We start from the raw sequence: 26,091 nt of genomic DNA, 5'->3' as shown, positions 1-26,091 counted from the left end.
GAATATTATTTGTCCCCTTATTAGTAATAAGGGGAACTCGAGAGTTTGAATTGGCTGAGTATAGTTCATTCTTTGACTAGAAAACCAATTCCATACATGTCTTTATTATGATGATTAGAGATGGCACCATAGTTTGTCTGTGTTCTGGAAATTGAATGTGAAGTTGCTCTGATTGGAATTTGCTTCTAATAGGCCATATATTCACTATGATCAGGTTGTGTTTATAAAGACAGGCAAGATCCAGGTAAATCTATGAAATATACAATTTTTAATAGTGCTATAGTATGCCTTCAGACAACTTGGGAGAATCAACTCTTTCAGGAAGGAGGACAAGGAATTCCCTGGGTCCTTCTGAGTGGAACTATATTAGAAGGGATGATGCATATGTTTATGTTATAGTATGATATAATATTAAATTATGTTATATACTATATGTATATAGTTATATGTTACATGCTAGATTATACTTTTGTATGCCATATGTACTAGAGCATAACATGTTATGCTATAATATTAAGATGGCAGCTTCTTGAAAGCCTTGGATAGTAGCAATATTGCACCACTGTTCTACTATTTTAAGACATATTTTTTGTTTTCCTGAAGTTTTAGTAGCAATTTTGTATAATTTCCATCAAATAATATTTAGTTCCATTCATGAATTGATAAAATTATTTAGCTATTTGTTCTATAAGACTTCTTTTCGGGGAGGGGGGGGGGCTTTGAAAGATACTTAATTTCCCCCTCTACCACCTCCTTTATTTGTCCTAAAATGGAGAGTAATAAAATTTTCTGTTTACATGGTGTGTTTTTATGTGGAAAGATATTTTGCATGACTGTGTGTGTGTGTGTGTGTGTGTGTGTGTGTGTGTGTGTATAAAAGCTATATGAAATTGTTTGCTTTCTCAAGGAGGGCAAAGGGAAAGGAAGAAATAGTTTGGAACTTAAAAAAAAATTTTTAAGACTTTATTTTGAATTTTGCAATTTTTCCCCTAACCTTACTTCCCTCACCCCCCCCCCCCAGAAGGCAATCTGTCAGTTTTTACATTGTTTCCATGTTACACATTGTTTTCCAAATTGAGTGTGATGAGAGAGAGAAACCATATCCTTAAGGAAGAAACATAAAATATAGAGATAGCAGGATCAGACAATAAGATATCAGACTTTTTTTTTCTAAATTTAAGGTAATAGTCCTTGGTCTTTGTTCAAACTCCACAGTTGTTTTTCTGGATACAGCTGGTATTCTCCATTGCAGAGAGCCCCAAGTTGTCCCTGATTGTTGCACTGATGGGATGAGTGAGTCCATCAAGGTTGATCATCGCTGTTAGGGTGTACAGTGTTTTTCTGGTTCTGCTCATCTCACTCAGCATCAGTTCATGCAAATTCCCCCAGACTTCCCTGAATTTCCATCCCTCCTGGTTTCTGATAGAACAATAGTGTTTCATGACATACATACACCACAGTTTGCTAAGCCATTCCCCAATTGAAGGACATTTACTTAATTTCCAATTCTTTGCCACCACAATATTTTGTACAAGTGATGTTTTTACCCTTTTTCATCATTTATTCAGGGTATACACCCAGTAGTGGTATTGCTGGATCAAAGAGTATGCACATTTTTGTTGCCTTTTGGGTGTGGAATTTAAAATTTTTGAAAGCATGTTACTGTTGAAAACTATCTTGGCATGTAATTGGGAAAAAAAATAAAATTATCTTTTAAAAAAGGAGAACCTGAGTTAAAAATAATTTTAAAAATTGTTTTTACATGCAACTGAAAAAAAATAAAATAAAAAAAGACGATTGTTATTAATCCTAAATTGGATTTTATATTATACCAATTATCCATTTAGTTTTTGGTTAGGGGCAAAAGTACTCAGTTGTAGTAGAAATTCAAATATAGAAATGTAGGCTTGGTATTTATGGAATTTCAATTCATAGAATTCATTATCTGTTCTCATTCTATATTACTGTTTGAATTTCTATTTTTTAAAAAAATTAACAATGTTATGAATATTTCTCTGAGAATCTTTTTGCTTTCCTCTGGTGACACTTTTTGTGTCAATTTGTCTTTAGAAATTTGTTAAAGTAATGTTTGTTTCTAATGTGCGTATTTCAATATAGATATTTCACGAGTCAGCAGAGGAAGAGCGAGAAGTCAGAAAAAAGAAATATCCCAGTCCCCAAAAGACACGTTCAGAATCTAGTGAACGAAGGTTTGTATTTTCTCTTAAGGAAACATTGATAATTCTCGCTTTATTGTCTTCTGAACATCTTAATTTGTGAACATAAAGTTTGACTTCATTTCTTAACACTCCTCAGAAAGAAAAAGCTAATGTTCTCCTTTCCTATTTTTGCCTCCTATACCATTTTTGCTTTCTGTTCCTTTTACCAATAATCACTATTGTATGTTTATCCCAAATCCCAGAGGGTGGAGCACTTGTTTTCCTTTGAGATAAAGTGAAATGTTCCATTTGATTCAGGAAGCCCCAAATTAAAATTAACTATAGCTTTCTTTATTTTTAGTCATTGTTAGTTTTCTTTGTTAAATAATCTTTAACTGAAAAGCATAGGTTCTGTTAGGAAAAGGTTTGATTTTAAACTCCTAGTCTCTCCTCATTTTTGCCCTCTCCATCACTTTTTACCACCCCTCCACATATTTTGGATTCTTCTCACCTTATTCTTTCTCCCCACCCAGGAAGGTTAAAGAAGTGATGTTTTTCCTTGTTTTCTCACCTTTGTATAATGGATTGGTAGAATCAGGGGGTGATTTAAAAACTTCTTCCAAAAGAGTTGAGAAGTTATGAATTTTGATATAAGGAGAGTAGTTCATAATTTAGATTTGTTCGTAGATTTGGTTTCTGTGGCCAATATATGGCTTATATATCTTTGTATTATAGGACACGTGAGAAAAAAAGAGAAGATGGCAAGTGGAGGGAATATGACAGGTACTATGAGAGAAATGAATTATACCGTGATAAGTATGACTGGAGAAGAGGCAGGAGTAAAAGCCGTAGTAAAAGCAGAGGTTTGAGTCGTAGTCGGAGCCGAAGTAGGGGAAGAAGCAAAGACCGAGATCCAAATAGAAATGTTGGTGAGTAAATTATATTTTTTTACCTAAGAATAATTTTCCAGTTATTCATCTTTCTGTCATAAAGAAGGGAAAAACTAGATGCATGTTTAATATGACTTTCACAATATGAAACTAAAATTGTTTCAGAAATATTGACATGACAAAGGGCAGTTATAGGATATAAAATAATGTAGGCTAGATAACCATTGAAGTATGTTTTATGACGATAATTTTATTTTGATTAAATTCTCTCTTAACTATGGTTTGTATATCTAGACTACGTTAATTTTCAACCAAGACATTAGTATAAATGTCCTATGGTTTTATATGCTTTCCTCTCTTGGGGAAGAGTGAGTACCAACCTTTTGTGTATTAAATTGATTTCTATAAGATTATATAATTAAACTTTTTTAAAAAGATAACTTTATAATATATGAGTGAATCATTAGATTTCTAGAATTTCACTTCTGCAGGTAATATATGTATTTTTTAATTGTAGTTTGAATTAAGACAATATAAACTTGACTTTAAAATTATGTATATTGGTGTTGATTTCATATTTGACTTCTCTAAAGGGAAAATTTTTATTTGTTAAAATGTAATCAGTTATATAGAATAAGTTATTACTAATTTCATTTAGTTGATTTTTAGGGAAAAATTTAATAATGAAGACAATAAAATTGAAGAATCAATAAGTTAATGCAACATCATTTTTTTCTTGCTGTTAAACAGAGTTAAATGATAGTGACTGTCAAATCATAATTGATGCATTTGTTTTTGTTTTTGGTTTTTATCCCAAAGCAGAACACCGGGAAAGATCAAAGTTCAAGAGTGAAAGAAATGATTTGGATAGTTCCTATGTGCCAGCGTCTGCACCATCCACTAACTCTTCTGACCAGTATTCCTGTGGGGCTCAGTCTATTCCCAGCACTGTTACTGTGATTGCACCTGCTCACCACCCAGAGAACACAACTGAAAGCTGGTCTAATTACTATAATAATCATAGCTCTTCCAATTCTTTTGGTAGAAACCCACCACCAAAGAGGCGATGCAGAGATTATGATGGTAAAGTAACCTCTTTCTTGTATAAACAAATGTTGCTCCCAATATATAACTTCAAATTTTATTCTAGTCTTAGTTTTGCTTGAAAAATGACAAACGAAACCTTTTTACCAGATTCTTGTTTTCTTATTATAATTAAGTGTTTGGTTTGTGTTTGTATATACACACACATACATAGCTACACAGCTAGGTACTTATTAAGTATCTGAAGCCAGATTTGAACTTAGGTACTCCTGACTCCAGGACCAGTGCTCTATCCATGGCACCACCTGGCCGCCCCTTGTTTTGACTTTTTTTTAACCTAAAATCCTTCCCTACTCTTATTTGTTATACATTATAAAATATACTTTATCCCATAGCCAGGAATTTTCAGTGTTCTATTTTAGAATTAGGAATTTAAAGTATACTTTTTTATTTTTCTTTGACTTTCTTCTGTTAATGGAACTTACCCTAGATTTCAAGTTTTAGAGTTTAGTGAGAATGGTTATTTTAGCACAATATTGTAATAATAGATTATTGAAAATAAGGTAGCCCGTTCAAGTTTCTCCCCTTTTTCTGCACTGGTTCATCTATATCTGAATGGTTAATTATTTGCTTGAAATGTCTCCTTACTTTTATTAGGATAATTATTGAACTTATAGTCTAGTAGTAGCTAATTGGTAGTTGATAACCTATTCTAGAATCTACTACCTTTCAATTTTGACAATTTACAAATGGATACATCCCAGTATATGGAATAATACCACCTTGCCCTTTAACTTAAAGATGCCATAGTAATTAACAATCTAAGTTTAGTCTAGTTCATTTTGTACTCTTTGTTGCAGGGAACTATATATATATATATTAAATGTTAATTTTCCTACATGAAGATATAAATTTAAGAAAACTTATAATCTTTTTTTTTTTTTTTAGAAAGAGGATTTTGTGTACTTGGTGATCTTTGTCAGTTTGATCATGGGAATGATCCTTTAGTGGTTGATGAAGTTGCTCTACCAAGTATGATCCCTTTTCCACCTCCACCTCCTGGGCTTCCTCCTCCACCACCGCCTGGCATATTAATGCCTCCAATGCCAGGACCAGGACCAGGACCAGGACCTGGTCCCGGACCAGGACCAGGACCAGGGCCAGGACCAGGGCCAGGACCTGGCCACAGTATGAGACTTCCAGTTCCACAGGGACATGGTCAGCCTCCACCTTCTGTTGTGCTTCCTGTACCAAGTGAGTTTCTTTATTTCTGTTTTTTGTTTTTAGCATCACTTTAATAAAAATTCCTCCTACTTATATTTACTTAATTTCACTAGACTTAAGCTATTTTTTGAAAGTATGAAAAAGAAATTTTTTGTAGAATTAGAAATTGCCTACATCCCCATAAGTAGTGTTTTCCTTTTCTCCAGTGCTTCCTCATAGCATATCACTGTTTGTAGTTTTCAATGTAATTTTAGTTATGATTTTTAAAATAAATTGTCTTGACATCAGATATAAATTATAACTAAATTGTGTTCAAATTGAAAATATTTTCAAAATCTTAAAGCATTTAAAATCATTTAAAAGTTCAAAGATATTTAATTTGGTACAATTCAATTAATTTAAAATAAGACAATTACTTTTTTAGCACATTTAATTAAAGTAAGTGTTAAAGAATTTCTAATTTTGGAATGTATGCATTCTTAATTTTGAACAGAAGTTTCAATTTGTTTGTTGGATATGGCAATTTTTGCTACTGTTTTAATTAGTGCAATTCTAAGTTTCTAGCTATCAGCAGTCATGATTGTGATAGAGATGCTTTTGTTGAAATAGGAAATTTTAACAATAAAAAATTATCTTAATGAATTGGGATGGAGGAGAGAGATACGTTGGATTTATAATTTAAATTTTATGAAGAATGTCATTTCTAATTGAGTGGAAAGAACAAAGCTCTTAGTGTATATGCATATGTAATGTGCATTGAGTCCATTCAAAATGTGATAAAGATTGAATTTGAAATGTGAAGTACAAATTGGTGTTGGCATGTGGAATGATTTTTTGATATTCTGAAATTATTATGCATTTGTATTTTGTGGTGTCTTTATATATATAGGACCACCTATAACACAGTCAAACTTGATAAATAACCGTGATCAGCCTGGAACAAGTGCAGTGCCCAATCTTGCACCAGTGGGAGCAAGACTACCTCCTCCTTTACCCCAGAACCTCCTTTACACAGTATCAGAACGTAAGCAAATATCTTTTAACTATGGCATGTATGAGTATACAAGCCAAATATTTCCCCAAAAACATTGGTTTTGTAATTACTATGCTTAATTTTAACTTTAATAAATAGGTTTGTCTTTCCAAAATATTTTTTAAAAATTGTACCCTGTGCTTACTTTGTGTAACCACATTATATTTTGATTTTACATGGCTTTATGTATTTCTTGGAGTTAGAGAGGAAATATTTTCTGTAGTGAAGCAATCCTTCTGCTTTAATTAAATAGCATTCTCTGAAGGAACTCCATCCAGGTAGCCTCAATCCTAAGGAACTTTTCTCTGACTGGTAAATTACCCTGGTATGGCCTTAAACCTTAAGAAGCATGAAAAAGCAGGTCTGGAGGTGACATTAATAAATTTGAATTTGTCTAAATTGTATATTAAACTAAAAATATATAGCATTACATAAACTTTATGTCAAATCCTTTACTTGCATTTGGTCTTTAATTTATTTTTACATTTATGTTTAGCCATAAAATTAATATATTTTCTTTGCTAATTTTCATATTTGGTATGTAGTTCTTATTTTTTCTAAGGCATTTTTCAATATTGCTGTTTTAAGAAATATAAAAATATCAAAGTGTATGGCAAAGTATGTGAAAATTATTGTAAGTAGGACACAAGTGAGAAAGAAGAAAATGGTAATTTGAGAAGAATAACTGATTAGTTTGTGGATATATCATTGCTTATATAATTTTCCTGTTATGTTAAATTGACATAACATAACATGTATCCCAAGCCAATTTGTTACTCCCTCTTTTTGTGGATAGTACCATGATTCTCCCAATTACAGTTACTGAGGGAGCTATCTTTGATTCCTCCGTCTCTTATTTCCTTTACTGATCTAGTTCTGACCTACATCACTTTATACTTTGATTATTGTAGCATCTCCTAGCTAAATTTAATGACTATAGGCTTCCTTCCTCTAATCCATATTATATGTGTACTACCAGATTAATTTTCCCAAAAGTCACTTTCAGCATGTTGTTTCCTTGGACAGAAACTTTTAGGGTTCCTGTTATTGCCATTTCAAATATTAACTCCTTTGTCCAAGTCAATTTTTCTAGCTTCCCACTTCCTCCATAATGAGATCAAACCTTTGGTCAAAAACTTGATTGAAATTTACCTTTATATTAGTTGATCTAGTCTCTTCAGTGTTTTTCATATTTATTCTTCTATTTTCTTCATTCACATTGTCCTATATTTGGTGTGTCTTCATTCATCCTCTCTACCCATTTAAGTTTTATCCTTCCTTTAAGATGAAGCCCCCAGTCACATCTTCTGAGACTCTTACAGATCTCATTGTTTTCCCCCCTTCTTCATGCATATAGAATTTACAACTTATATCAAACAATTATATACTGAAAAATATAATAATTATAATTAGATGTTCTATAACTATAATATAATATATTAATGTAATATGACATAAATATTATATATAATATAATTATATATTAAACTGTTCTCTGTTTAACAGGAACAAATCTTATTTCCCCAAACAGATTGTTAAATCCTTTTCATATATGTGTGATATATACTTTCATATATATGTGATATGTATTTTGTGCTTCCCAGTTACTAGCCCAGTGCTGAGTGCCCAGTATGGATGAATTTTTGGTTGTTCATAAATCAAAAATAATGTAGCTAAAATTTACGTTTTAAGCAAAAGTTTAGCTAAGCTCATGCTCACTACTATATCCACAGTTGTGCTGGTTCTTTCAAAGTTTCATTATATAGTTCTTTGATATCTATTGAATTAGCTATTATGATCATTTCATTTTATCTTTGAACTTGTGACATTGAAAAATGCTAAATATTTTGGGGTTTTTTTTTTGCAAGGCAGTGGGGTTAAGTGACTTTCCCAAGGTCACACAGCTAGGTAATTATTACATATCTGAGGCTGGATTTGTACTCATGGTCTCCTGACTCCAGTGTTGGTGCTGTATTCACTCTGCCACCTAGTTGCTCCCCAGATACTAAGTATTTCAAAAGGAATGCATTTGTACTTTAACTTGAAATTGTAAATCATTTTTTGGACCTAGAAGTATTCACTGCACATTAAAAAGTTCAGCTATTATCTACTCTGGTTTTTTTAGACCTGCACAATTATATTCATGCCATTGATTTATGGCATTTCTAAAACACTATATTTTGAGATTTTGTTTTGGAAAGTGAATATTTCAGCTGAGATGTGTCATTTATTCCAGTCTTATTTTTGAGGGACAGTAATAGTAGGTTAACAGCTAAACATTTTGAAGTCATGGAATATTTTGTATTGGAAAGATATGAATGGACAGCATGGGAGTATTATGTATTCTCATTGTAAAAATTTCTTTCATTTCCAATGCATTTCCTTCTCCAATTTTTTTTTCAAACCTATGGAGAAGTGTAAACCTTAGAGTTTTTGTAGAATTTGTTATAAAATTGTGTACCATGGGGCAGCTTAGGTGACGCAGTGGACAGAGAACCAGCCCTGGAGTCAGGAGGACCTGAGTTCAAATATGACCTCAGACACTTAATAATTACCTAGCTATGTGGCCTTGGGCAAGCCACTTATAACCCCATTTGCCTTGCAAAAACCTAAAAACAAACAAAAAAATTGAGTAACGAAAGATTTTTTCTTTTCCATGAAGGGAAATTCTTAATAATCCTATTCCAAAAACATTTTTTTTCATCCTACTCATCTGAGTTTAATTTTACACTTGTGTTTCTGGATTTAATGTTTTTCAGGTCATCAAATGAGGTATTATTTTCAGAATGATTAGCACAGTGCCTGACAAATAGTAGGCATTATGTAAATGTTTACTACTACTTACTACTACTATTATTGTTGTTGTTGTTAATCTGAATCCATATAATTTTCTACTTGATCCAGCTTTGGATTTTTAATAAAGGTTCAATAATTTAGAAAACTAAAACAGCAAAACAAAACTTAATTTCTTTCCTAGAAGAATAGACCTTTAAGATTTTCATTCAGACTTTTAGGAGTATATCACCTTTCTTCAGAAGGAAAATAATCAATCATTTAAAAATAAATCATACTTCTTCCAAACTGCATGCATTCATTGATAATATTTAGCAGTCAGGTAGAAATGTTTTGGAAAGGGTTATTGCTTAAATATACATGGCCACTGTGAATATTTTAGTATGTTCTTCAAAAGCTGGTGTCATAAATATTAGACATTTCAATGATATTCATAGTGTGTTTCTACATAACACTAGTGACACTAACACCACATCTCTGAAAATGATGATGTACCACTTTCATTCTTAATAATTCAATCTTCTGTAATATTTCTTTTAGTTTTTAAGTCATACATAGAGATGAGACCACTAATACAGCATATGACTCTTCTAGGTATTAGCTTGGTCACTTTCTATTATTATTTACATTCTTGGTTTTTGGTTCTTTGAGAAAAGTTTAGTAGAAATAATCATATAGGTAGTCTTAAAAAATTATTTTCTACAGTAATATACTTTAAGCCTCTTGGAAAATAATTCATATGGTGAATGAAGGTGCCAGTGACTGAAGTCACATAACTAAATTATCATCTTTCATAAAGTCATCATTAGAACATTTTCTGAGAAAATTACCAACTGTTTTTAAACTTTTGAGAAGCTACCTTTATTAGTTTTTCAGGAATTTCTTCCTTTAATCCTGTAGGATATAGGTTAGTTTTCTTGTTTGTAAATCTTTTTCTTTTTTTTTTCTTTTCTTTTCTTTTTTTTTTTCTTTTTTTCGATTTTTCAAGGCAATGGCGTTAAGTGTCTTGCCCAAGGCCACAAGGCTAGGTAATTAAGTATCTGAGGTAGGATTTGAACCCAGGTACCCCTAACTCCAAGGCTGGTGCTCTATCCATTGCGCCACCTAGCTGCCCCTGATCGTTAAATCTTAATGTCTCTGAAGAATGATGTAAGATCTCAGTGAAACCTATATTCATCAACAGATTGTTTTCTCCCTTTCAAATTTTGTCTTGCATTATATTAGCTGGAATGTGGCATTCTTCGACACAGAGATACTCATTCAGTTAAAGAATTAATAATGGTCAACCTGAATGCTTTTAATAATGGAGCTCAACCAGTTCTCTGAAGACAATGGGATTTTGTCTAAATTATGTCTAGGAAAAAACATAGGAAAATAACCCAAGGTGGATGAAATCTGTACTTACCATGCTGTCTATAGTTCAGATTATATTAAAAGAAGATTAGATACCTATATTACCAATTTAAGGAAAGTTTCTCATTAATTTGGAACTATCAAGTTTGAGATTGTCTTCTTTGAAAGCTACAAGTTAATCTCATTTTCAAATATATGACTAATCCCTTTTCAGTATTCTTACATTAATCTGCCAGGCTTTGTTTTGTTTAAAGAGATAATTGGTCTGGAAGGTAAATAATGAAATGTGGTCTTTCTTATGAGTTATTTTAAACTATATGTTTCTGATAGTTTATTATTAAAATGTGCATAGTAAAAAACTGACCTTTTGAGCCATCATTGTATTGACATTGTTTTAAAAGATCTTTGCTCGGTTTATTTTTCTGTTCTCACCTTAAAATCAATTCTAGTGTTTACAGATGATAGTGCTTTCATCCCCAGATTGCTTTGTGCCCTACCATCTCTATTTTATGGTAGATGCCTCTAGTGGCAAGAAATTTTCAAGTGAAAATAGTAAGCTATGCTTACAAGCATCAACAGTTCTTACCAAATTATGGAGAATCTTTTTCATTATTAAGTGCATTTTTTTAGTGATAATCTTATCCTACAAATTTTGGAAATGGTAGGTTTGAAGTCAATTAAGGAGGTTTAATTGCATAATATTTCCTATTACAGTATAATTATTTTACCCTACTTTTCTGAAGTTTCATAGCATCATAAATTTAGAGCTAGGAGGGTCAAGTTTATACATAAAGAAAAGTATGGTACATTAAAACAGATTTGTGTTCTCTCTACTTAAACTTGAAGAAGCTATTTCCATCTGGAGGATATGTTTGGAATTTTAAAATATCTCTGGAAATTTACCCAGAGTTAAGAAAAATAAATTTAGGTAGTAAATGGATAGGGATGTCTATACATCCCTTTTCACCTTGTTCTTTCCTGTCTTACATAATAAGTGACTGACATTCAAAGCAAGTCATATGAGGGTTTGAAAATTACTTTGTAACTTTCATACATCTTATATTAGAATAGTCAGTGGAAAAATGATGTTCTAGGTATCTGTTCAGGTCTTTTCTCTCAAAATATACGTCTTTTTCCAAATGTTATATCATAAGATTTGACTTCATTTCATTCTGCATCATTGCTTCTAAAATATCCAAATCCTAAATACCACCCCTCTGAAATACCAATTTCTAATAGTCAAATTAATTAATTTTAAGTGTACAATTCAGTACTTGTACACTTGGCCTTCTTTGTATGGGCTTTATTTTTCTACTAACTTTCTTTGTGATAAGTCATGGCAACCCTATACTTCGCATGTGTTTCCTACTTAGTGTGCTATTTTTTTTTATCAGAAAATTGAACAGAAGTTTAGTTAACTAATAGATTAATTTTCTTTTGGAAATTGCATGATTCCATTTGAGGAGGTATTATTTTATTACTCAATTATTTTTTTCTACTCTAAAACTTCAGAGTGTCTTTTTATGTGGACTTCATTTTTATTTTGTGACATTCTCCATGTCTGACTTCATTGGATCTAAATTTTATGCCTCAAATCTCAGATCTTCCCCCCAAGAAGCAACCCTTTTGAGATTTTTAGCTTTGAATGCAGCACCAAGCGACTACTTCTAAGCCCTCATTTTTTCATGAAGGATCCCCCAAAAATGGAGACTGAGGAAGAGGGTCTGGTTATGGTCATACCACCCAGGTTTCACTTTGTCCCCATATACAGTGATGGATCTTTACTAATTTGCATGCTTTTTCTTAAGATAGATCATCTCAACTACATCATTTTCATCTGCCAGTCCCCAATTCTCTTGGCTCAAAGTCTCAAAGAGACCACCTCTGCCAAAAAGAAACCTTTTACAACTTTCAATCCCAGTTGCCCTCCTATTCTTTCCTCTGTAGGACAGCCCATGTATTCTCGTGACCATGGTGCTGCTGCATCTGAGCGACTTCAGTTGGGGACACCGCCTCCTCTTTTGGCAGCTCGTTTGGTGCCACCTCGAAACCTCATGGGATCCTCCATTGGGTACCAAACCTCAGTTTCCAGTCCTACCCCTCTGGTCCCAGGTAAGCTTTGCTATAGATGGCGAGCTGAGTGGTTGAGCCTTTATACCTTAAACTGGCCAGCCATAGTGGATACATACCACACTCAACTACTACTTCAAGTTCCTACTGTCATTGGACCGTTTAGAGAACAACTACTACTTCAAGTTCCTACTGTCATTGGACTGTTTAGAAAACTTTATTTTTTCCTCTTCTGCCTTTGGAGTTTATCCCAAATGAAAGGTAGATGATTAGGCCTCCTGGACCTGTGCATCTTTCATCTCCAGTGCTTATCTTTATTTACCTTCAGTGCCTTAGTAACAGATCCAGTAGTAGTTCTTTGACTTAGATTTGCTTAGACTGTTAGAGAATAACACTCTACTTTGTAACCAGTAATGCATTATAAGGGAAAAATGTATCAATCTTTCTGTCTTTAAAAGGAGGGAAAAACTTTCTGGCTTCTCCATCATACATAAGGAAGGTGTCCCCTTTTCCCTGTACTGCTAATTTTGAGTGACTATAGTATTGGGAAACTTTGTCCTCCTATTGAAGACCAGTATTCACAATTGCATTAACTACATTGTGAGTAGTTCATAGGATTTAAAAACTTTCTCCCTTTATTATTAGATCTTAGTTCCTTATAACTCTCTGAAGGACTAGTTTTTTCTAACTGCAATTTGAATTTATCTAGGGTTTTTAGGATTCTAGATATTCTGAGGCCTAATGGAACAAGAACATTTGCTTATGCAATTTCTTAAAAGAATTCGTGAACTCTAGTGGATTGTTGAGTTTATTGAGTGTCAACTGAGAATTTGTTATCTATGGTTTATAATACCAAATTATAGACAAGATTGCAAATATTGCAGCATTTAGTGCTTTAAAAAAAATTTGGTAGAAAAACAAAAATGTTTTAGTTCAAACATACAGTTCAAATTACCTGTGATGCATAAAACTCTGTATGAGGATACAAGAACAAAAAAAGGAACCAATTCTTGACTTATTATTTCTAAAGTGAAATTGTTCAAATGCTACCTTGACCAGCTAATGGTCTCATGATGGGACATATCCAATAAATAAAATGTAATAATATATAGTTTAATTTTCACCATTAAATTAAATATTAAATCAATTGTGCCTCCTGTGTCAATAGCCAAACACAATAAGCAGAATCAGTTTTACCCATAAACTTCAAGTTCTGGTTGAACACTGTAGTACAGTTTGAAGTTCTTATCCCCCAAATTTCCCTCTAAAATATTTATGGACTTATTAAAGTGAGGAAAATATCTTATTGAAAAACTATAAATAATTATAGTCTATGAGCTTCTTGAACAGTTCATGGTGGGGGAAAGAAAGGAAAAATGTTTATGTTTTTAAAATTTAAATTTGTTTGACTTTTTTCCAGTTAAACTCAAGTTCATGGACTAAGCTAACATTGATTTTTACTACTAAAAAACTGGCAGTTGTGACAAAATGAATGGTTCACTTTTCATCTTAATGAAATGATTAATGCCTTGTATCTATATATGAAGGCAGATTTTTGATGCTTTAATAGTTTGCCATTAAGTAAAAAATTATTTGCTCTGAAGAATGGTTGCATCAAAACTCTTAATTTACAAATGATTAGTTTAGGAATAACTTGGTGAAAGAAATATATATTGTTTAAAATTTGACCATGTTTAGAAAAATCAAAGAAGTAACCTAAGCTGTTTCTTAGGAAGTGTGTACTCAATGTGATTTAAATTTAATATTTCCATGACCTGTATTTTTTCCAATGCTTCTTACAAGTGGAAAGACTCTTAAAGGAAGAAAGAAAAAGATGAGTTCATGTTAAAATATGTTAAAGAACGTTTTTTAAAATACTTGTTTATTTTATAGAGATGAAGAATTTCTTAATGTTTTCTCAATTTTTCTTTCCAATAGATACTTATGAGCCAGATGGCTATAACCCAGAAGCTCCTAGTATTACCAGTACTGGTAGATCTCAATATCGACAGTTCTTCTCAAGAACACAGACACAGCGTCCAAATCTAATTGGCCTGACATCTGGTGATATGGATGCAAATCCAAGAGGTAGAAAATTTTGCAGGAATACTTTAAAGTTATTCTTTTTTTGTTTTTGTTTGTGCTTTTTTGCAAGGCAACGGGGGTTAAGTGACCTGCCCAAGGCCACAAAGCTAGGTAATTAAGTGTCTGAGGCCAAATTTGAACTCAGGTACTCCTGACTCCAGGGCCGGTGCTCTATCCACTGTGCCACCTAGCTGCCCTTGTAAAGTTATTCTTGAGATCATTCTTACTAGAATTTTTTATCAAATTTTGGAAATTAAATTCTGACTATTTAAATTTTCTATGTGACTACAGAGTACAAATGATTTTGAATAATTACTATTCTTATTCCAAACATGAATTTTGTTGAAAGTTAACTATATTAAAGTAGTACAGTAGCATGGTAGATAGAACTGACATTGAAGCCAGGAGGCCCCAGATTTAGTTCCTGCCTAATACACGTCCTTTGTGATTCTAGGCAAGATACTTAACCTTTCAGTTGTCTCAGCAGCTTTCTAAGACTGAAAGTTGAAGAAAAAGTATCAACTTGCATTGGTAGTGGGAGTTTCCTTACTTAGGAGATTCCTTCAGTAATGAAATCACAGGTCTGTTCCTTGTTATATCCTTAATTATTGACTAAATTGAATTTAATCAATTATCTTGTTTTCATTTTTTATCAAAAAAAAATTAAGAAAAGGAGTTGTTAGACTATCTGTAGGTCAATCCTGCCTTCTACCTATTTTTGTACAATAGTGAGCTAGCTAAAATGGATTTTACATTTTGTTGCTTAAAAATGTAAAAACCATTCTTTCCTCCAAGTGCTAGTTTTAACCTCTGGACTAAAAATATTTGCTGACCTCTGACTTAGGGCATAGTGTTTTCATTTTAAAACTCATTTTTAATTAAATTAAAATTTAATCCAAAAATATTTAAATGCTACTTGCTTCTTAACTTTTTATATACAAGTTATCTTTTGGTATTCATAAGCAGCAGAGGATTTCCCAGGAAAAATGCCTAATTTCTATCATTATATTTACTCTTATGTATTTAAATTGACTTTTTGTGTTGGATGATTGGAATTTGTATGCATTTGGTGCAGAGTTCACGTTTCTCTTTTTTTAAACTCTTATTTTGCAATGTAATATTGTACAATGGTACTTATGTTCAAGATCACAAACCTTCAGTGGAAGAAGAATCAATCATTACAATTTATTGTAAGGGTCACCTTCACTTTTGGAGTGCACCTCTGCTTTCAGTTGCCCTCTCTTTTATACTTTTGACCTCCAATTTTTTCTGTCCTCTTTAAGTTGCCCACAGCTCTTACCCTGCCCCCCCCACCATGCTTGGTAGAAAAAAAATGTAGGGGAAGTTTATGTAGAGGATAATAAACATACTTTTTTTCTTTTAAAGGCAATGGGGTTAAGTGACTTGCCCAAGGTCACACAGCAAGGCAATTCATTAAGTGTCTGAGGTTGTATTTGAACTCAGGTACTCCTGACTTCAGGGTGGGTGCTCTATCCACTGTGCCACCTAGCTGCTGCCCCTAAGTAGAGGATAAATACAGATGGGGGGGGGTTTGTCTAATTTTGTTTCTAAATAACTCATTTCAAGGTCAGCTTTTCTCAGAAATATAACTTAACTATAATATAAATTTCAGCTATTTAGGGAAATATTTTCTACAAAATAACTTTGATCTTTTTAACTCAGATTTTCTGAAAGAACAGAATATTAATATGATTTATATGCATATGTATATAAATGTTCCTTTTATTCTAGATAGAAAAAAGTATTGGTTGCATGCTATTTAAATATTTTGTAATTTTGATTCTGAATATTGTGATGTTTTCCTATCAACATATTTTACATATTTGATATACTAAACTTGGATATAATATAATATCAATAATTTGAATTTTTTTTTCCTATAGCTGCTAATATTGTCATCCAAACTGAACCACCAGTTCCTGTGTCAATTAATAGCAACATAACCAGAGTAGTGCTTGAACCAGATAGCAGAAAAAGAGCTATGAGTGGTTTGGAAGGACCACTCACAAAGAAGCCTTGGATGGGAAAGTAAGACAATCATTTATTGATCAATAAATTCTAATAGATGTTTTCCAGGACCTTTGAATTCTGTGCATTCAAAGGAATAATCATCTCTTAAGGCAGTATGTACTTTTCAAGTTGCTGCACAGTATTTTCCTGTCTTGGTATCTATTTCTTGAAATTCCATAACCAAGAATCATTATGGAAGATATATAATTTGCCTCTATTCTTCTCACCTTTCAAACCCTAGCCAGTGTAAGAAATTACTAGGATGTGAATAGAAATAGAGAAAGATCTCACAACCTCACACAGCATTTTAAAGCACTATTTTTAAAATTGTATCTATGTGCTTGAGTGTTAAAAGTATAGGTGCTAAATTTCTTCTTGCTTATCCATAGAGCTTTTTAATATCTAGACTCTAGTGCCAGTTTTGCCTCTATATGTTAGTGGTCCTTATACTTCATAATTCTCTTCATTTCCATACCTAAAAATCACTATCCCTATTTTTTTTATTAAAGATTTTATTTTGAGTTTTACAGTTTCCCCCCCAATTTTCCTTCCTTTCCCCCACCCCCCACAGAAAGGAATTTGTCAGTCTTTATATTGTTTCCATGTTGTACATTGATCCAAATTGAGGTGAGAGAGAAATCACATCCTTAAGGAAGAAACAAAGTATAAGAGATAGCAAGATCAGACAATAAGATATCAGTTTTTTTTTCTCTAAATTAAAGGGAATAGTCCTTGAACTTTGTTCAAACTCCACGGCTCTTTATCTGGATACAGATGGTATTCTCCATTACAGACAGCCCCAAATTGTCCCTGATTGTTGCACTGATGAAATCAGTATGTCAATCAAGGTTGATCATCACCCCAATGTTGCTGTTAGGGTGTCCAGTGTTTTTCTGGTTCTGCTCATCTCACACAACATCAGTTCATGCAAATCCCTCCAGGCTTCCCTGTAATCCTGTCCCTCCTGATTTCTAATAGAACAATACTGTTTCATGACATACATATACCATAGTTTGCTAAGCCATTCCCCAATTGAAGGATATTTACTTGACTTTCAATGCTTTGCCACCACAAACAGGGTTGCTATGAATATTTTTGTACAAGTGATGTTTTTACCCCTTTTCATCATCTTTTCAAGGTATAGACCCAAGGGTGATTGATATTGCTAGATCAAAGGGTATGCATATTTTTGTTGTCCTTTGGGTGTAGTTCCAAATTTCTCTTCAGAAAAGAAGGATGAGTTCACAGCTCCACTAACAATGTAATAGTGTCCCAGATTTCCCACAACCCTTTCAACAATTATCGTTATCCTTTCTGATCATATTGGGCAGTCTGAGAGGTGTGAGATGGTACCTCAGAGAATCTTTAATTAGCATTTCTCTAATAAGTAATGATTTAGAACAATTTTTCATATGACTATGGATTGCTTTGATCTCCTCATCTGTAAATTGCTTTTGCATATCCTTTGACCATTTTGTCAATTGGGGAATGGCTTTTTTTCCCCAAGGCAATGGGGTTAAGTGGCTTGCCCAAGGCCACATGGCTAGGTAATTATTAAGTGTCTGAGGCCAGATTTGAACTCAGGTACTCCTGACTCCAAGGCTGGTGCTCTATCCACTGCACCGCCTAGCCGTCCCAGCTTTTTTTTTTTAATATGACTGAGTTCTCTGTATATTTTATAAATGAGTCCTTTGTCAGAAACATTAGTTGTAAAGATTATTTCCAGTTTACTAACTTTCTTTTGATCTTGGTTACAGTGGTTTTATCTGTGCAAAAGCTTTTTAACTTAATGTAATTGAAATCATCTAGTTTGTTTTTAGTGATGCTCTCCATCTCTTCCTTAGTCATAAACTACTTCCCTCTATCCCTATTAATAGGAGTTATTATGGGCATTTGGACTGAAGGATAAGCTCATCTAGTTCAAACCCTTCATCCTGCAGCTAAGGAAACTGAATCACAAAGAGATGCATCTTGTTCAAGGTCACATAAACAGAGCTAGGATTTGAACCCAGGACTTTTATCTTCAAATCATATATTCTTTCCATTATATCATGCTTCTGTTGGCAAGTTTTTTGACTTTATTTTTTTTTTAGGGTTTTTTTTTTGGGGGGGTTGCAAGGCAAGTGGGGCTAAGTGGCTTGCCCAAGGCCACACAGCTAGGTAATTATTAAGTGTGTGAGACCAGATTTGAACTCAGGTACTCCTGACTCCAGGGCCGGTGCTCTGTCCAGCTAGCCACCCCATAGTTTGTTGACTTTCTTAAAAAAAAGTTTGCATAATTATCAAATAACAATCTTAGCTTATTTGCACAAGATACTTATGCAGCTTGTCTATTAGCTAGTTATGATATTAGTGGTTAAGAGAATAACCCTTTGCATTATGTTCTTAAAATTTTCTTCTTTTCAGGCAAGGGAATAACAATCAGAGTAAACAAGGATTTCTAAGAAAGAATCAATATACCAACACCAAATTAGAAGTCAGAAAAATTCCCCAGGAACTCAACAATATTACGAAGCTCAATGAGCACTTCAGCAAATTTGGAACTATTGTTAATATTCAGGTAAAACCAAACTCGGGGCGGGGGGATGGGAATGTGGCTCTTTATCATATTATTAGGATACTTTTTTTTTAAATTAGGATACTTTTATAGTGAGGCTAAGTATTATTTTTGTCTTTTCATTTTGGCAAACAGAGTGGTTGTGTTCTTAGCCTTAGTTTTGCTATCTCTCAAGAGCACATAGGGAGAGTCTTGGCTATGTGTTTGCAAAGTGCATGCCTAATACTGATAAGAGAAGTCTGCATAGACCTGACAATAATTACAGGTTTACAGTTCTGTTTGGTTCTGGAGAGTGTTATTTTTTCCCCCTTTACAGTTTCTCCCAGGAGGATATAAATTTAATGATGATATTTTGAACTCACCTGTCCAAAATTATTATTTTTCTCTGGGCAAGTGGCTTTTTGTCAAGCTGCTTTAGCTTTTAGTTTAAATTGTAGAAATTTCAGGCATTTTTTTTTTAATATTTCTCATCCCTCTCTGCTAACCAGGATATCCTGATACACTGAGTAACTTGGTTAAGATCCACGATCTTTGGCTTTGCTTTTTGATGAACTAATTCCTTTCGTCAAACAGAACACAATACTATGAATGTGGTCTTAATATTAGTCAAGGTCAGATTGTGAATTGAATGTTTTTCTTGTTAGGCATTGAATGTTTTACCTCTTTTTAAGTATTGGTAATAGAATAAAGATATGATTTTCTTTTTTTTTAGGAATACTATAAGAGAATTTACATACTCATTATTTGGGAATTTGAATAAAAATAATTTTTAAAAATTATTGGAATCAGTAATACTTTTATTGGCATCATAATTATGTAACTAACATATAAATGACAAACAAAAGACTTTAGAATGAATATTTTTGCTTTCTAAAATGAAAGATAGTGTGTCTGTTTACAGACAGATGCTTCTTACAATATACTTTTCATAAAACCACTCTTAAATGCTATATGGGTTTGTTTATCTACCCTTTTTTCCCTCTGACAAGGCTTCATTTAATTTTCTCCCCTTATAGGTTGCTTTTAAGGGTGATCCCGAAGCAGCTCTTATCCAATATCTTACTAATGATGAGGCCAGAAAAGCCATTTCTAGCACAGAAGCTGTTCTAAATAACCGGTTTATAAGAGTTCTGTGGCACAGGGAAAATAATGAGCAACCATCAATACCACCACCAACACAGCAGCTTCTCCTCCAGCAGCAGCAGACCTCTCTCTCTCACCTGTCCCAACAACACCATCATCTCCAGCAACACCTCCATCAGCAGCAAACACTGGTAGCTCAGTCTCCACCTTCCACAGTACATGGGAGTATTCAGAAGGTAGGAATATGTACTTATAATATGAGAACCTGTATGATGGTAAAAATGCAAGATACATTCTTTTCATAGAAATTAATATCTGTTTAAGTATATTTTTTATATGTTCTGTGTGCATATACAGATGATGAACAAACCACAGGCACCAGGTGTATATGTTCTTAACAAAGTCCCTGTTAAGCATCGCCTTGGGCAAGCCAGTGGAAACCAGGGTGATACAGGACACTTATTGAACCAGTCTGGTGGTACCACTGGAGATGATTGCCAGGTGTGTATTCCTCTGAATCCTGACCTTATTTAGGGCTCCTAAATAATATATAATTCAGCAGACATAATAAGCATCTGCAATGCAGGATACTGTTTTTAGGTCTTAAGATTATGAAGATAAAGGTAAGACTGTCCCTGCCTTCCAGGAATTTGTGTTCTACTTGGTGGAATAATAAGAAATTAGGTAATGAATCAAAAGATTCTTCCCAAAATGCCAAGAAGCTTATTTCTTCTTAAATTAATAATTGATCATTAATAAATAATAATTATTTATTATTAAATGAAATATAATGAATAATTATTATATATTTATATATAATTAATAAATTATTTTCTCTAGGGCCCCCCCCCATCAACAAACACCAAAAAGCAAAACCTCTGTAAAAATATTCATAAACAAGCAAAATAAATTGCCTCTTTGGTCCTATCCAACACTATTTCATTCTGCATCTTGAGTCCATTATCTCTCTCAGGAAGTGGTAGCATAGCTCATTATCAGTGTTCTGGAATCATGTTTCATCATTAAGTTGATCATAATTCTTTTTTTTTTAATTCAGTGTGATTTTATTTTTAGGTCCAAATTCTCTTCCTACTGGTCTTTTTGACTCCCCTCAATTCAGAAAGCAAGAAAAACAAAACTGATTGCAAACATGTATAGTCAAGCAAAATAAATTCCATGCCTTGATCATGTCTACAAAAGGCCTCCCCCCAAAAAACAAAACAAAGCAAAACCAAAACTCTCTATACTGAGTCCATGACCACTTTTATCTGGAGACACATTTCTTGTTTCATCATGAGACCTTTGGAATTATAGTTGAACATTATGTTGATCATAGTTTCTAATTCAGTTATTTGTCTTTATAATATTGTGTTATGTAAATTTGTCTCTTAATTTTATTCTCTTCACTTTGTATTATTTCATACAAGTCATCCAATTTTTCTCAGAAAATGTACTCTTTACCATTTCTTTCAACACAATAGTAGTCCCATCATATTTATATACTATAATTTGGTCAACCAATCCCCAGTTGATGCATATCTCCTATTCTTTATCTTCACAAAAAGAACTATAAATATTTTTGTTCATGAGTACTTTTCCCCATTCTTTGATCTATTTGGAGTATAGACCTCATTTGTTGGTATCACTGAGTCAGAGTATGCAGTTTAATGACTTTTTGGGCATGATTCCAACTTGGTTTCCAAATTGACTTAAACTCATTCACAGCTTCACTAACAAAGCATTAATGTATCTGTTTTCCCTCAGCCTCTACTACATTTATGATTTTCCTTTCTTATTAACTTTGCCAACCTGATCCATATGAGATGAAAGAATTGCTTTTCTCTAATTATTTGTGATAAAGTTTTTCGTATGGTTATTGATTTCTTTTTTAACTTAGTATTTTTCTAAAGTTACATGTAAAAACAATTTTTAACATTCATTTTTAAAACTAAATTCCAAATGCTTTCCCTCTCCCAACCCCCTTATTGAGAAGGCAAGCAATTTTATATTAATAGAAAGACATCATTTAATAATATTCTGTAAAGCAAAATAAAATAAAATCTATAGTTCAAATTGCCCAGAATCATTAGAATCCTAGGGGAAAAATGAAATTAGAATTTGCCTGCCAACCCTTAAAAGAAACCCAAATTGAAAACATCCAACAATATCCTAGCCAAAATCCTTGCTTCCAGGTCAAAGAAAAATTTGGAAGAGTTCAAAAAGCTCAAGTACCAATTAGAGAAGAGTGTGCTGTAAACTACCTGATAGAAAGGAAATTTTGAAATGCAATATTTTAAAAGACTTACAAACAAGAATGACATCCTTCAAAACTTTAGTTATATGATGATGGGGAGGAAGGAAAGGGGAAAAATGGATCTTTACTACCATAGAAGACTTTCAAGTTTTCTTGATTAAAGGATGAGAAATGGGTAAATCTTTTAAACAAACATCACAGACTAGAGAAACCTAGAAAGGTAACTACATGTGAGTAACTTGAAAAAGCTAAGGTATGATCATAGAACTACTTTTTACTGGGGGGCGAACTCTAGGATACTTAAGAAACTGGCTCTTTTCTTTTTTTTAATTTTTTTTTTTTGCAAGGCCAATGGGTTAAGTGGCTTACCCAAGGCCATAAGCTAGGTAATTATTAAGTGTCTGAGGCTGGATTCAAACTCAGGTACTCCTGACTCCAGGGCCTGTGCTCTATCCACTGCACCATCCAGCTGCCCCAAATCTGACTATTTTCAAGACTCATTGAGAGTAAAAAGAAAAGTGTTTTGCTTCTGACTACTGCTTCCCCCAATCTATCCTCCCCTCTTTGAGCACTGCCTTTTTTTTTCTTGCCATCTTTCCTTCATAATTTCTTGTAGAGTAAGATAGATTGAATGTATCTGTTAAACTCTTCCTTCTTTAAGCCAATTTTGATGAGAGTAAGGGTTACATGTTCCCTGCTACCTTCTCCATCTTTTCCTCCATTGTAAAAGCTCTTTCATGCCTCTCATATCAGGTGTGTGTGTGTGTGTGTGTGTGTGTGTGTTTGTGTGTGTGTATGTGTGTGTGTATGTGTTCCTTCTAACTGCTCTAATAATTAAAAAGTTCTAAGAGGTTATAAATATCATTTTCCTGTGTAGAAATGTAAATAGTTTAAGCTTATTAAATCCTGTATTATTTTCCTTTCCTTTTCACCATTTTATGCTTCTCTTGAGTCTTGCATCTGAAGTCAAATTTTCTATTCAGCTGTGCTGTTTTCATCAGGAAGGCTTCAAAATCCTCAATTTCATTGAATGTCCATCCCCCCCCCCCCCCCCCCCCCCCCCCCCCCCCCCCCAGGTTATACTCAATTTTGCCAGGTTTGTGATGTCTTGGTTGTAATCCTAGAGAAATATACTCTAAGCCCTCCAATCCTTTAATGTAGAAGCAGGTAAAGATTGTGTTATCTTCACTGTGGTTCCCTGATATTTGAATTGTTTTTTTTGACTGCCTGCATTATTTTCTCCTTGACCTAGGAGTTCTGAAATTTGGTTATAATATTCCTGGAAGTTTTTCATTTTGGGATCTCTCTCAGGAGGTTATTGAAGGATTCTTTTGGTTTCTATTTTATCTTTTGGTTCCAGAAAATCAAGGCAGTTTTCTTGGATAATTTCCATAAAGATGATATCTAGGTTCTTTTTTGATCATAGCATTCAGGAAGTCCAGTAATTTAAAATTTATCTCGCCTGGATCTTATTTTCAAGGTCATTTGTTTTCTTCTGAGATATTTCACGCTGTCCTATATTTTTTCATATTTTTGGTTTTGATTCTTTTTTTGATATCTCATAGTCATTAGCTTCCATTTGCTCAGTTCTAATTTTTAAGGAATTATTTTCTTCAGTGAGCTTTTATTCTTCCTTTTCTGTTTGACCAATTTTACTTTTTTTAAGGACTTCTCTTCAGTGGATTTTTGTATATCTTTTTGGCCAGTTCTGCTTTTCAAAACATTCTTCTCATTGACTTTTTTTTTTTTTAGTTTTTGCAAGGCAATGGGGTTAAGTGACTTGTCCAAGGCCACACAGCTAGATAATTATTTAAATGTCTGAGGCTGGATTTGAACTCAGGTACTCCTGACTCCAAGGCCAGTGTTCAATCCACTGTGCCACCTAGCCACCCCTCACTGACTTCTTTGTATCTCTTTTACCATTTGGTTTAGACTGTTTTTTAAGGTGTTCTTTTCTTCATTATTTTTTGTGTCTTCTTTACCAAACTATTGATTTATTTTTCAAGATTTTCTTGCATCATTTTCAGTTCTCTACCATTTTTTCTTCTTACTTGATTTTTTAAAATTCTTGCTGAGCTCTTGTATGACCTAAGACCGATTCGTATTTTTCTTGTAGGCTTTGGATGTATGAGCTTTGACTTTGTTATCTTCCTCTGGGTGTGTATTTTGTTCTTCTTTGTCTCCATAATAACTTTCTGTAGTCAGAATTTTATCTGCTATTTGCTCATTTTGCCATCTTGTTACTTGAGTTTTAACTCTTTGCTAAAGTGGGGTCTGCTTTCAGGGTGGAGGACATACTATCCCAACCTTCAGGGCTTTTATGCAACTGTTTTTAGAGATACTTCTAAAGACCAGCTCTTTCAAAATGGTATGATACAAGCAAAGGTGTGTTTACTACTCTCCTGGCTTGTGCTCTGTCTCCTGGTCTTTGACAAACAAAGCACTCTTTTCTGCCCTGGAACTGTGACTGGAGTCCCTGCTGCCCAGTGGCATCAAGCTCTAGTATGCTACTACTCTTTTTCTTGCGACTGCCATCCAAGACTGTGACCCATCTCTGAGGATGGACACAACTACCTTAGTGCCAGCAATCTTCTTCTGTCCAGTTCTACTTCTTTATGTTCTATAGGTTGAAAGCTCTGATTTATTTATTTGAAAACTGGCCAGGTCACTTTTGAGCCTGGGGCAGGGTCAGCATTGTATTCTAATTGGAAGTCTGGAAGAGGTCTTGCTTAAGAAGGCAAGAAAGCCTTCCTAACCTACATAATACTGTTTTAACAGTGACCTCATAACCTATCTTCATTTTGGGTAATCTTATTTTTCTCTTAATTTGAACATGTGGTTGACATTTTTTACATGTGCTTTTACTCTCCCCTTGAATTCAGAAATTGCTAGTTTTCATATCTTGGATGTGGAAAGTATTTTATATTTCATGGTGAAAACCATAAATAAATGTTTCTATACATGTACATTTTTCACTACTGGCCTTTTAAAAAAATATTTTAGTTACTTGAAAGTAATTACTTTTCACAGAATTCAGTGGGAGAGGAAGTATTGGAAAGAGCATTAGATTAGAAATCATAAAACCAGCATTTGATTTTCATCTTTGCTATTTACATTGTGACCTTGCACAAGTCACAACCTGTGAATGTTAGTTGCCTTATCTACAAAATAATACTGCTGTAGGGAACTGAAGAAAAATATGCTATCTGTATGATATTTCATAATTTTTCTCAAGAATTCCTAATCTTTATTTTTTTGTGACTGGATCTTAAAAAGGAAGTATACATGCATGAGTAACATTGTGAAGATTATGATAGAGAAGACAAATTGTGACTATCCTGAGGAGAGGAAGACTAAAGATAAAATGAGGGAAAATCTAGAGACTTGAACTATCCATTGAAATGACTAACTTGCTGTTCTTGAATTCAGATCAGAGAGCCAATCGCATCTCATGATTAGTCAAAACATATTTAGATGTTAAAAGAGAAAGATGGATACAAAAAATAAATTAATTG

At 33.4% G+C, this 26,091-nt stretch overlaps 1 protein-coding gene across 3 annotated transcripts in view; it reads left to right on the top strand.

Moving 5' to 3' along the window:
• The window catches only part of RBM27 (RNA binding motif protein 27), a 72,202-nt gene that overhangs the window by 21,996 nt on the left and 24,115 nt on the right, over window positions 1-26,091 (top strand). Inside the window, exons 4-14 of one of the 3 annotated variants that reach the window (XM_074212691.1) lie at window positions 2,119-2,210; window positions 2,895-3,088; window positions 3,872-4,132; window positions 5,042-5,347; window positions 6,207-6,341; window positions 12,444-12,608; window positions 14,505-14,654; window positions 16,556-16,700; window positions 19,089-19,242; window positions 20,256-20,558; window positions 20,680-20,823. In XM_074212691.1, coding sequence (XP_074068792.1) covers window positions 2,119-2,210; window positions 2,895-3,088; window positions 3,872-4,132; window positions 5,042-5,347; window positions 6,207-6,341; window positions 12,444-12,608; window positions 14,505-14,654; window positions 16,556-16,700; window positions 19,089-19,242; window positions 20,256-20,558; window positions 20,680-20,823 — 2,049 coding nt within the window. Of the gene's footprint in view, window positions 1-2,118; window positions 2,211-2,894; window positions 3,089-3,868; window positions 4,133-5,041; window positions 5,348-6,206; window positions 6,342-12,443; window positions 12,609-14,504; window positions 14,655-16,555; window positions 16,701-19,088; window positions 19,243-20,255; window positions 20,559-20,679; window positions 20,824-26,091 lie in introns of all 3 variants that reach the window. The other 2 variants (XM_074212690.1, XM_074212692.1) reach the window with 2 other exon arrangements.

Source organism: Macrotis lagotis, chromosome 1 (assembly GCF_037893015.1).
Source record: "Macrotis lagotis isolate mMagLag1 chromosome 1, bilby.v1.9.chrom.fasta, whole genome shotgun sequence".
NCBI lineage: Eukaryota > Metazoa > Chordata > Mammalia > Peramelemorphia > Peramelidae > Macrotis > Macrotis lagotis.
This window is presented reverse-complemented; position numbering and strand designations above follow the sequence as displayed.